The sequence below is a fragment of the Anabrus simplex genome, chromosome 5, assembly GCF_040414725.1.
Source record: "Anabrus simplex isolate iqAnaSimp1 chromosome 5, ASM4041472v1, whole genome shotgun sequence".
In the NCBI taxonomy this organism is placed as follows: domain Eukaryota; kingdom Metazoa; phylum Arthropoda; class Insecta; order Orthoptera; family Tettigoniidae; genus Anabrus; species Anabrus simplex.
The window spans coordinates 37,385,462-37,398,883 of record NC_090269.1 but is presented as its reverse complement, the minus strand read 5'-3'; the positions used below and the strand labels follow the sequence as shown (position 1 = coordinate 37,398,883).

General features: G+C 37.3%; 1 protein-coding gene across 1 annotated transcript in view; it reads right to left on the bottom strand.

The window, feature by feature from the left end:
* Positions 1 to 605: 605 nt before the first annotated feature.
* t (C45 family peptidase tan) overlaps positions 606 to 13,422 on the bottom strand; it is a 301,214-nt gene continuing 288,397 nt past the window's right edge. Inside the window, exons 7-8 of the mRNA XM_067146847.2 lie at positions 8,942 to 9,044; positions 606 to 1,097 (exon numbers count right to left, since the gene is read on the bottom strand). Of these exons, the coding sequence (XP_067002948.1) occupies positions 1,079 to 1,097; positions 8,942 to 9,044 (122 nt within the window). The 3' untranslated portion in view covers positions 606 to 1,078. The remainder of the gene's footprint in view (positions 1,098 to 8,941; positions 9,045 to 13,422) is intronic.

The following is a 13,422-nucleotide window of genomic DNA, read 5'->3' as shown; positions in this document are numbered from 1 at the left end:
TAAGATTCACAACCACAAGTTTTCATACAAAATTTTAAAACTTTGCTTAAAATTGTGCACACGTGCTCAATTAATTTGACTTGGAATCTAAGGAAGTAATATAAGTGCAATGTGTTTTTAAGACATACAATTCATGTTAACTACTTTAAGTGTATTTTTAAGGCATATTCCATATAAAATGTGTGTTAGTCCCGATACCTTTTCTGATTTATATACAGTACCTATTTGTTTTAACTGATGATTCCAAGAAATTCAAAACAAATCTTCATTTATTAAAGGTATTAAAAATAGTAAATATTATTTAAAGAGTTGAATGGTGGAACATCCCTCGACTGATTCCTATCACGTAAGTCAAACATCAACACAGAAATGAAAGTTATAAATTATGATACCATATAAATGGTGATTTACTATTGACAATGAATTATGTAAAACATCTAAACAAATATATTTTAAAAATTAAAATAGGAATACCAAAATAAAGGAAGAAATTATCTAAAAATGTTCTGATAGATCCACGTGCACCGAAAAGCAACCCAATCATCTCCCAGCAACTGGCAAGTACTTAAAACAGGGTTCGTAGTGTCTCTTCTTTTCTTTTCTTTGGTCTATAAACTGTTCTCAAACCTTATTGCTGGATTAATAACAATGACAATGTTTGTCTTCCTGACTGATTTTAGATCATGAATAATGATTAACCAGTTTTAATTGATGATTTCTTTTTTTTAAATCATTATAATTATCATCTATGTTCATCATATTAGCTCCTGTTGACTATTCTACCAAGTCATCCTTCAAAAAAAGTTCTCCCAAAAAGAAATTAAATATTTGAATTAGTCAAACTTTACAAAACTTGATTATTTTGAGATGAATAAAACATAGCTCAATTCATATAAATAATGCTTATCTTTTCACAATATAAGTAATATAACATGGATGAATATAATTTACTCTTAACATCTAGAATTTGAAGAATCAAATTCAATGTCTTTCTCTTTGGACCTCCAAACCTGCAGCCAGCTAATACCATACTCACCACTGACAACTGGCTGTGTTAACAATTCTGGAAAACAAACTCTCATAAAGTCTGTGATTTTCTGAAACAAAGTTTGTAAATGGAATTCATTGTTGATGCTTGATTTCTATCATTAAATTGTTAGTATATACCTCCTCCACCAGGATTATATTAAATCATGCAGAGAAAATAATCATGCAGGCAGATACAGATTATGATGGAAACTATTTTAGATGGGTGGTGGTATAAACACTTGGTGCCATGTGCTTTGTGCCAAGTGGATATCCCATAGACACAGACATTTTAAGATGCAATCAATTCAAAACCACTCCTTCCCATTTGATAGACATACTACAACAGTCTGGGAGACCTGTGGTATAGAAGACATTTGCCATTAACAGCTGCTACCAAATACTCTGGCCAACTAAAGTCTCCTAGGAAAATTAGGAGAGAAACTTTGTGCAGTTTATCTCAGGTATTTCTGGAGTCACATTCTGATGAACCAGATATGGCCAAATTTCTATAATGCTGACACTACGATCAACACAGAATGGATACACTCAACTACATTCGGAGGCACATTATGATATACATGGGCTCCACTATAAGAAAGCATATTGAAGAAGTACTTTCAAATATAAAATCTATTTGTGGATACAAATATGGTCAATACCATACCTACTAGGTTGGCACTGCATTTTGTGCTTATGACACGATAGCTTGCAGTGATGTTGCTACCGGTGTACTAGCCGACCAGTGTCATTGAAAGGTGCGGTGTCCAACTGATAAGCCCATGCCACACTGGGGCAAAACACCGTTAAGTTTTGATGATTGAGTTTCCTAAATATTATTTAGTTACCTCATTCGGAAGCGATATTACTGGTCATACTAGCCTGGGAAGGCATATAGCAAGTGGAGATAAATTTCTCCCCTGGCAAGTCAACACTGCATTTGTGCTTATCACATGATAGCTTGCAATGGTGTCACTACCGGCGTGCTAGCTGGCCAGTGTCATTGAAAGGTGCGGTGTCCAACCGATGAGCCCATGCCACACTGGGGCGAAACACTGGGAATTTTTGATGATTGAGTTTCCTGAATTTTATTTAGTTACCACAATTGGAAACCATATTTTTGATTATATTGGAATAGAGTTTGTTTGTAAATTAATTAGTGTCATGTTTAGTGGCAAAGTTAGGGATTAGACACTCTCTTACACTTAACCACATTGTGTTTACAGTCTATAATAAAATAGTTAAAATTAAAATAAATAGAATTAAAAATAAATTTAAATAAATATTAAACTAAATTGATATTAAACAGTGGCATAATTTAAGTTAAATTTAAGACTTAAAGTAAACAAATAATTAAAATAATCAACGTTACTAAAAAAAATTCTTGTATATATTTATTAAAGGACCATGTAGGATATGTTAGAAAACAACTGAAATGCTACTTAAATGGTAAATAATGAGAACATATTGGAACCTGGAATTAAATTATAACATTCCTAAAGAGCAAGTATTAACTCAATAATGTAACTAAGTACTGCTATAAATGAAAATTTACAATGCATGATCCTTTTTTTTTTTATCCTACTAGTTTAATGTCGCACTAACACATGGACGGTTTTCGGCAATGCAAGGATGGGGAAGTGTTAAGATTGGGAAGGCAGTGGCCATGGCCTTAACGTCTTTTTTTGTTTGCTAATGGCTTTACGTCGTACCGACACAGGTAGGTCTTATGGTGACGACGGGGTAGGAAAGGTCTAGGAGTTGGAAGGAAGTGGCCATGGCCTTAATTAAGGTACAGCCCCAGCATTTGCCTGGTGTGAAAATGGGAAACCACAAAAAACCATCTTCAGGGCTGCCAACAGTGGGATTTGAATCCACTATCTCCCGGATACAAGCTCACAGCCGCGCGATCCTAACCGCACAGCCAACTTGCCCGATCCTTAACCTCTTAGCGGGCCGTGATAAGTCAATTTGTCTACCAATAATTGTTACTCCATCGGGTAATGACAAGTAAACTCATCTACAGCCTTGAAAAATTGCTGTCTGCTGGGGGGAGGACATGTTATCTCGCCAGTTTTTGTTGCCGAGTATAGTTCTATGATCGCTTTATAGATGTCAATATGTTCCAGACTTGCTGCGCCACACTGTGCACCAATATTTCATTGCATTTTCTTCCGTACATAATTCCTAAGCATGTTTGTTTGGATGATGAAACTACTTATTCTTCATCTCATTGATTCAGATGTCGAATTAGATGACAGAGGATAACACATGTGGTGAAACTCACAGTGAGCTTGCTTCTGTACCATTATAAATGGAGACGCATTGAAAATAGAGACTGGTCGGCAGATGCAGAGTGGGTATTAGCCCACAAGTGGGCAACGGCTGTACCGTGGCTCTACGCCTCAGTATTTGGGATTTGGAGAGAGGCTGGTCCCCACCATCGGCTATACTGAGAATAGTTTTCCATGGTTTTCCATGGTCCCCCCATCGGCTATTGTGAGAATAGTTTTCCATGGTTTTCCATTCTCCTGTACTAAGGCGAATGCTGGGACAGGCCGCTAACCCTCTCACCTCCGCACATCTCCTCCTCTGATACAAATCTCCTGGCCTTCTAGATGGTGTTACCCTTCAGGGTAGGAATGAAAACATGTAGTAGTAGTAGTAGTAGTAAACAGAGACTCATTAAAGGAAAATGATTTTGAGGATTGCCTTAGAATTCTTTTTTGTAACACAATGCACAGTACAGTACTTTTATTTTTCACTGCTTTTCTTGCTATATTGTTTTATAAGACAAATTCATACAGTGTAATAATAATAATAATACTCCATTACAATAGTGGCATCATTTTTATCAGTTGTTACTTAGCGTCAGATGAAGTATCATAATGTAGTTGCAAAAAGTTGAATGCAATGTTGAATTACAGTTTGAAATACCAAATGAAAATCCAAAGATACCACTTTTCCCTTTTCAAAAATAAAATGATCATAAATATGTCTCTTATTCATGGCCATCCATCAATGGGTGCTAATTTCAGATGACAAAAAGTCATAAGACATAGCGTGCACGGTTGCTAAGTAACACTATCTGACCATCGATCCATGCTTTACATCACAGCCTACATGGTTGCTAGGGTTACACTACCATCACACATTTTTGATACTAATTTCCGTAATGCAAATTTTCAGATGTCCACCAGCCATAAGACATAATACTTATGTCAAGACGGGCAGAACTAGATAACTCGTCTTCCACAAAGGCATGCATGTGTAATGGGTGGGACGAGTTCCTTTGTCATTCGTAGAAGCACATAATGCGCGGGAAGAGTTCTTTCGTCATTCGCGAAAGTGTAATGGGCGTGATGAGATAACTCGTCACCAATATCATGATAATGGGCGTGACAAATTAATTCATTTTCATTCAAAATATTTTCCCCGTTAGGAATGTTCGTTTCTCAGTCGAAACTCCCCTATTAAGAGGTTAAGGTACAGTAGCAGCATTTTCCTGGTGTGAAAATGGGGAAACAATGGAAAATCATTTTCAGGGCTGCCGACGGTGGAATTCGAACCCACTGTCTCCCAAATGCAAGCTCACAGCTATGCGACCTTAAACACATGGCCTGCTTTATCCTAATACATTTTAAGAATGAAATAAAAAATCGAAACACATATTAAATACTATACCATCATCATCATCATCATCATCAGAGAATCTCTCCAGGATGCTGATAGGATGGTGTTGAATGAGTCTGTGCCATCATTGTTATCCAGAAGTGCCTCCTCTCTCACCTCTGATTCCCAATTCCCTCCACATCCTCTTCCTAGGTCTTTACCAACCTTCTGCCTTCAACCCTTCTTTCTAGGCATACACATAGTGTTTCTGTGCCAGGCATTTGCTTTACATGTCCATACCATATTAGTCTCGAAGTTAGCTTCTCTTCTATTGGGTCCACTTCCAGTTCCATTCTGATGTCATGGTCCTGACGTTTTTTTTGGAGAGTAGTTCATAGAAACTACATTTCACATGCTGCTGTTTACTAACTTCTCTCTCTTTCAGTGTACATGTTTCTAGACTGTTTGTGAGAATGGGCACAAAGAATGACGTATACAGAGTCATCTTGGTTCTCACGGACACCTTGTTATCCAAATATAGATGTCTTACGAGGTTATAGAAGTTGGGACTGCTAGCCACTCTGTTTACTCTTTCTTTACCTGGAAATCATGCTGCCTAGCTATCTGAATACCTTGTTTTCACCTTCAAGCTTTATATGGCAGCCAGTATCTTCCCTACTCATTTTCAAAACAGTAGTTTTTGTTGTCCTAACTTTCATCTGATACTGTTTGAACTTGGCTACCTATTCATCCAGCCTAGTTTGTACATCTACCTCTGTAGGTGCCATTCCACTCCTCTTCCTTTCATGTCCTGCTTTACTTGACTGATCTACTGTTTCCTTGATCTTCCTCTAGATCTTTTGCCTTCCAGTTTATTTTCTAGTCATTTTCTTGCTGTTCTCATTTGATCCATACTTATTACATGGCCGTACCATTTGAGTTTTGATGTTCTTACATTTTCACTTAGTGACTACTTTACTTATGTATTATGACAGATCTCTTCATTCTGGATCTTATTCTTCTTGTTTTCTAATACGTTATTCTTACAGCTATAATGAAACATTATTCAGTACATTCCCTAACTATCTAAGTTATCCTCAGGCACGCACTCATTCATACTACAACCATTCAGTCAGCTGTCCTCAACAGATAGTCTTGGCAGGTGACCTTAATTCTTGATAACGAGCTAGTGTTTCTGACCTAAGCTGGCAGGGAATTCCATAATCTGGTGCCGGTTACAATGGTCTATTAACCTTATTTGTGTGGCACACAGAAATAGAAAGAAAGGAACCAAACGGGTATTTAGGTTATGCAGCCCTTGTAAGGTAGACCCTCTGACAAGGCATCTGCTGTGGGTGGGAAACTGTGTGTTATTTGAGTGGTGGAGGATAGTGTTTGTTGTATGTGGTATGTGAGTTGAAAGGAGTGTTGGGGACAGCAAAAACAACCAGTTTTTGAGCCAAGGGAATCAACTGTTTAAGATTAAAAATTCATCGACTCGCGGGAAATCGAACCCGAGGATATTAATCACTCAGCCATGGAAGTAGACTTAGTACAGATGAAAGATCACAGAAGAGACAAAGAAAACTGGATAGTTCCACAAAAATTGTTGCTAATTGAATAATAAGGAAGGGTGCTGTTGTCAAAGAAAATCTTTATAATGACTGACTATCAGTGAAGGAAGGAAGCATCATAGTTCAATAAATGTTGCGGTTTGGAGGGCATTACAACATTATATAAACAATTCTGGGACATTGTTAATCTTGAGAAACAGAATCTCAGTGTGAAAGTGTTCAGCATTTTCAAGTGGTTAAACTTCAAGCTTGATATAGAAGTAGAACTTCACAGATTTTTATGAATCCGTACTTCTTAAGCTTCAAGAACGATATAATTCTGGTATGTAAGATATTCTTTCTTAACACTTTTCATGTAAGATTTGATCCCAACTCTTCATTTGTTTTATTTTTTGTTAATGCTCATCAAAATATTATTATTATTGACTAGAACAGATTTTCACATTTAAGTTAAATGTATCCTAGAATTTACGGTGAGATCTCAGAACAGCTAAAATGGACTTAACCCACTTGAGAAATAAATGACCTTTTTCCTTTTCATCAAGTTGGTGGCATACTTATTAATGCACACGTGGTAGCTTTGCTCTCTAGTAAATTGTTCAGAATTTCTACCCTTTAACTTTTATCATCAGAAAGTCACCTTGCACTTCATTGAAAGTACTATGAGGGGCCGTAAATAAAATAGTGGCAATATTGATAGAACGCAATATTTAATGGACTAACAAGTACAATTGCATTACATTCCTTAATGTAGTCACCCAGAAAGTCCATTAACTTTTGCCAGATGTTGGGAAGCTATTGGGGACCGTTAGCAAGGCATTCTCTATTGAAGACTGCGATGGAGCGCCCTACAGATACCACATCAGGAAATCGGTAGCCTTGGAGGGGTAACTTCAACTTCAGAAACAGGTCGAAGTTGCAAGGACTCATGTCTGATGAGTATGGAGGGTGCCACTGTTGCAATAAGAGCTTGATATTGTTTGCGACATGACAATGTGCGTTGTCATGTAACATACTAGGGCAATCGTCTCGCAATAAATGTGGATGTTTGTGCCACATAGCTGGACACAGATGTCGCTCCAGAAATAGGCATTAGTAGCCAATGTTGACAGTCTGTCCCCCAAGCACAGTATGCATAAGAATAACACTCTCATAGTCGTATGCCACAATCAACATAAGCTTCACCTGTGTGGGTTACTGTCAAAATTTCTGTGGATGTGGCAAACGTGGGTGATGCCATTCATTCAATTGAAGCTTTAATTCAGCTCTCTCATAGGATCGTGCCCACGTCTCATCAATGGTAATGATATGCTGCAGAAATGTGTCTCCGTTGCGGTATTTGTCCAGGTGGATTCCAGCCGTTGCATACTGGTACCATTTCTGTATGTTGGTGAGTTGACGTGGAACCCAACGGGACACAATTTTCCTCACGTTAAGACATTTCGTCAGTATGTGCCGTGCTGTTTGATGACTGATACCAACCTCTACGGATAATTCCTGAACAGTCCTTCGATGGTCCACAGGAACGATACCACTCATGATATATATCTGATCTTGAGGAATGGACGGCCGACCTATGCGGTGCAAATCTGCAGTCTCATTCCGACCTGCACAAAACGCTTTAACCCATCATGCAACCATCCTATAACATAATGCATTCTTGCCACAGACTTCACGTAATCCTCGATAATACTCTGATGCATTTTTGCCACGGACAACCTCTTTTTTAATCCATGAACTCTGATCACCTTTTGAAAACATGCTTTAGAGCGGTGAAATTGACACTCTTCACTGCAGTCCCACACAGCAACAGAGCTCCCAACAGGATGCCCATCAAATGCACACTACACACCAACAACAGTGCCACCTGACTGCTCCCATATCCTATTTGCATATGCTCGATCTGCGAGTGTCTGGATTATGTTGCCATCACTTTATTTACAGCCCTCATATAATTAAATTGTCTGCCTCCATGGCTAAATGGTTAGCATGTTGGCCTTTGGTCCAGAGAGTTCCAGGTTCGATTCCCGGCCGGGTCGAGGATTTTAACCTTAATTGGTTAATTCCAATGGCTCGGGGACTGGGTGTGTGTGGCGTATTGAGCATTAGAAATCATCCTAGGTTGGGCCCTCATCTTCACAGACATGCAGGTCGCCTAGTAGACCATCTACGAGGAAAAGACCCGCACCAGGCCTCTCCGGAGGCCATACACCATTATTATTATTATTATTATTATTAAATTTAAGAAAATGATATGTTACTGCTTTTGATTTCAAGAAAGATTTTGATGCAATTTTCTGTATGAAAAATTTATTTATTCTTTAAGGAAGTATTTGAGGTAATCCTTACATTGTTGTAGAAGTTACTGTAACTATAGATTAAAAAGGATGACAGAGCTTATGACTAGTTACCATCAGTCAGATGAGAGCTGAATAATCAGATTTACAAATTACTCTCTTTCATTTATGATCAGAAAGAAAGTATAGAATTTCATATTGTTTTAACATTTCTGTAGGTACATTCTAAAAATTAAGCTTCTACTTCTATCATTATCTTGATAGTGTAGCTGAAATACAATATATATTATCCTGAGGTGCAAATTAATGTAAATTCCTATCATTCCTTGAAATAAAAACCCATATACACATTTTTGTACAAGAGATCGTCCAGTATTGTGATCCAAAAATGATGCACATTACATAATTTATTTAAAAACACAGCTGTCTTACTTGCTTTCAGACGTCAGCACTAATGGAAGCACCACTATCGGTTCATTTGTCTTGGGATTATCAGAGTAGATACTCCAGGTTTTTGCTACACAGTCAAAAATACCTGAAAGAGAATGAAACACGTGGTTAACAAGTTACAATAAAAATGGAAGCCGTAACATTTCTGAAGTTTCCTCAGGATCATCGATGTAAAGAGTATTTCAAATCACTGATGATTATTATAACAAGTAGCCACAATTTTTAATTTGGCTTAATTTATGATAGTGTGTCAGTATAAGAGGAGACTTGTAGAATTACTAAATGTATTTTGAAAATCTCCTGGTGTGATCTCCCTTAGGTACCTGAAACCAAATAGGACAAACAACAAGTTTAAGTTAACAGTAAAAAAAATTCACTATGGTTCATTCAAGCTTTGTAACGTTATAAGGAAGTAGAAATGGTGCAAATCCTATGTGGAATTCCTTTCAGAGGAGAGATGTGATCATTGCAATGTCCAGGGACCCACCAGCCCACCCCCCAGAAGTACATTTACTTTTATAATCAAATGAAGAGTAAACATGCCATTCTCCATTGCTAAAGTAGCTACTAACATTGCTATTGGCCAGCATGTAATCAGATATGACATCATTCCCAGTAATGATGACTTACATTCTGTTACCAACCCATGCAGAATGAAAGCAAATTATATCAATAGAACAACGGAGATAAAGAATGAACAAAGGACAGTTATTGGAAGGGACTTGTGACATGAATTGTACTGCTTTCTCAATCTGGATGCGCTGCGTACCAAGAACAAATTAGTATTTGGTCATTAGCTGCACGTCCACACCAATGGCTTTGTAGCTATCCAACATGCTAAATTCATTCAGCCTTTTACCATTAGCCCATATAGGATGCACTGCTATCACACTGTAAGGAGAGCTCCAGGGCAATCTCTGTCATGAGAACAGTGGCCCCTTCGATAGGCTTTTGCAGTGCCTACTGTTCGCACGACAAGAAAGGTTGTTTAGTACCTGTAACCTATCTTTGCCATACCTTAACAATGTACACCAATCGTCTTAGTTCCTACGTAGACAGGTTGGTAGCCTTGTACACCGCATGATCACGTCATCCACAAGAAATAGACAATCAACAGTCATACCGTGCCTATATGTTTGTGATGCATGGTACTAATGTTGTGTGAACCAGAGTAAACTTATACCTAGCCCTTTTCAAACGTGAAATTACCGATGTTTCATGTAGGCATTTATACAAGTTGAGATACGTCGAAGAAATTCATTTATGGTTCCATTTTGGGAACTAAATTTTTGAGTAAAAATACTGTTTATGAGTTCCTTTAAAGTTCTTGATAATGCTAGCAGTTATTCAGTATTTTAACATAACTTCAGAAAAAATATCACACCGAGCTCGATAGCTGCAGTCACTTAAGTGTGGCCAGTATCCAGTATTCAGGAGATAGTGGGTTCGAACCCCACTGTCGGCAGCCCTGAAGATGGTTTTCCGTGGTTTCCCATTTTCACACCAGGCAAGTGCTGGGGATGTACCTTAATTAAGGCCATGGCCGCTTCCTTCCCACTCCTAGCCCTTTCCTCTCCCATCATCGCCGTAAGACCTATCTGTGTCGGTGCGACGTAAAGCCAATAGCAGAAAAGATATATATATATATATATATATATATATATATATATATCAAATGGCATAAAATTAGGTAGTCTGTGCAGTAGAGGCAACTCCAAAGCATTAAGTTATGATCCACTGTAACTAATCCAATAATGGTGTCAAAATTAGGTTCAGCAGTAAACAATAATATGCCAATGAAATAAAGCTCTATCTTGCTGGCTACTAAAACATCATTAATTTGGAGAAACAACCAACAGCACAACCAGATCATATGTCAGTTGCCATATGTTTAGTAAGAAGGAAAGAACCATGGAGCTTTGTAAGGGAAATGGCACAGGTATTTGGCAGAGTGTATTCAAATCAGGCTTGCTGAACCAACATACAGCATTCTGGTCTGGTGTGACATCAGGTATGACAGTAGATTGTCTCTCATGCTAATCAGTACCACTATAATAAGTGTCATTTATGTTAATATCATTCTGGGGCTGGTCACCCTTCCATTTCTTCAAAGCATCCCCAGGGTCGTATTCCAGCAGAACAACACCCGACTACATGCTAAAGCATGCCTTCTTCCATGAAAACATTGTACCACTATTTTCCTACTTCACAAGATCACTAGACTTTACGCTATTGAAAATATCTGGGATATGCTCAAGTTATGGGTGCAGTGATACGATTAGCAAATCTTGATAAACCATGTAAGTGAATATTTTACAATTTGCTTTACATTGCACCAACACAGATAGGTCTTATGGTGATTTTGGGGTAGAAAAGGGCTAGGAGTGAGAAGGAAGTGACCGTGGCCTTAATTCACTTACAGCCCCAGCATTTGTCTGCTGTGAAAATGGAAAACCACAGAAAACCATTTTCAGGGTATGAGTGAATAGAGTCTGTTGGGCTATATCACAGGGTACCATATGAATACCGTCTGATTCAATACCTTGACATTAACAGCAGGAGATAGATTCCAAGAGTGCCCACATCACTTATTGACTAGCATGATGTGTTAGTGGGTAGGAAACTGAAATGCTAATCATTTATTTGGAACTCCCCAAGAAATATATCTTGCAAGAATAAACACCATAGAGCAACTTAATTCCGATATTCTGATTTCAGAGAATAGTGGTGTATTTGTGTATACTGTATATAGAAGAACAACAAAAAAAATGAAATAAACAAAGTTTTAATAATAATAATAATAATAATAATAATAAAAAAACTGATAATGAACACAATCAGGAAGAAACAAAGCTCATTCTTTGGACATCTACAAAGGACACCAGAAAACAGAATCATCACGAGAATTGCTGAAAAACTATGGAACAGTAAGAGCAACGTTAGATGGATTACAGAAATCAAGGAAGATATGAGGTAACTAGAAATTACAATAGAGGATTTAAAAAACAAAACAGACAAAATCAAGAAACTTTCAGAAACAGACAATGGGACAGTTGATTTCAGATGAAGAATCAAAGTTAAGATCTGAGAGAATGAAGAAGAAAGTACTGGAATAACAGGAACAGAACAAATCTTGTTATGAAATTGACTTAAGTGCTCCAATGAAGGCCATTAAATGTAAATAAATAAATAAATAAATAAATAAATAAATAAATAAATAAATAAATAAATAAATAAATAAATAAATAAATAAATAAATAAATATAAAAGAAATAAATTAATTAATTAAATAAATAAATACAACAGAAACTGTCATAATAAGAACTGTAATTGTAATAATTTACATCAAGATAGATGTTTATAAAACTAAATTTCAGTGTACTACATCACTAGTGACTCTTTACCTTCTATGATCTGTTAGAATTGTTCTCTTATTGGTGAATTTCAGATTATAGGATTCATATAAATAAAATGGATTAATATTTCTCTACTAAGACTCATGTGTACTAGTAGCTATAATTATAACAAATAAAATAAAAATATTTATAGGAAATGAAATGAACATGATCGGATTTGGCTAGGACTTCGCAACATGGTAACCATGACTAGTCAACTGGGAGCAGGTGCTTTATGCAGTGCCAAGAAGCTGTGTCTGATGACTTTAATATTACAGTTGGTGTCTACCACACTTTTGTTCATCCTTGTCATAGATACTGTCATTGAATATGAAGATTTGTTCAATTTTTTTTTTTTGGTCACATAAGCAACAGAAATGTCATCCACATCGATATATCCAGAAGTTGGTATTCCTGTATGATGAGAAATCAGTGAACCAATCAATCACCACTGATCTGCATTTATGGCTGTCACCAAGGTGCCAGATTCCCTATTAGTTGTTTACCTAGTTCTTTCTAAAATTATTTCAAAGTTGGAATTTTATCAAACATCAAACATCTCCCGAGATGAAAGTTGAACAATATGCAAAGAAAAATGTTGGAACTTCTGTGTCTCAAAACCATGTTTTTGCAGTTAAGTTGTTATGTGAAAGAATAGTGATAAAGTATGATGATAATGATTGCAATGAATTCAGAAACCAAACCCTATGGTGCAACAGTCCCGAAGGGCCACGGCCCAAGCAATCGCTGCTCAGCCTGCAGGCCTGTAGATTATTAGGTGTTGTGTAATCATCATGACAAATCCTTTTGGTTGTTATTCTTGGCTTTCTAGACTGGGGCCACCATCTCACTGTCAGATAGCCCCTCATTTGTAATCATATAGCCTGAGTGGACCTCAAATCAGCCCTCATATCCAGGTAAAAATTCTTGACCTGCCGGGGATCAAACCCAGGGCCTGCGGTTAAGAAGCAGGAATGCTACCCCTACATCGTGGGGCCGGTGATTGTAATGAACCAGTAGAACTAAATTTGGACAAAGTGTTATAAGATATTAACATTTTCTGGCTCA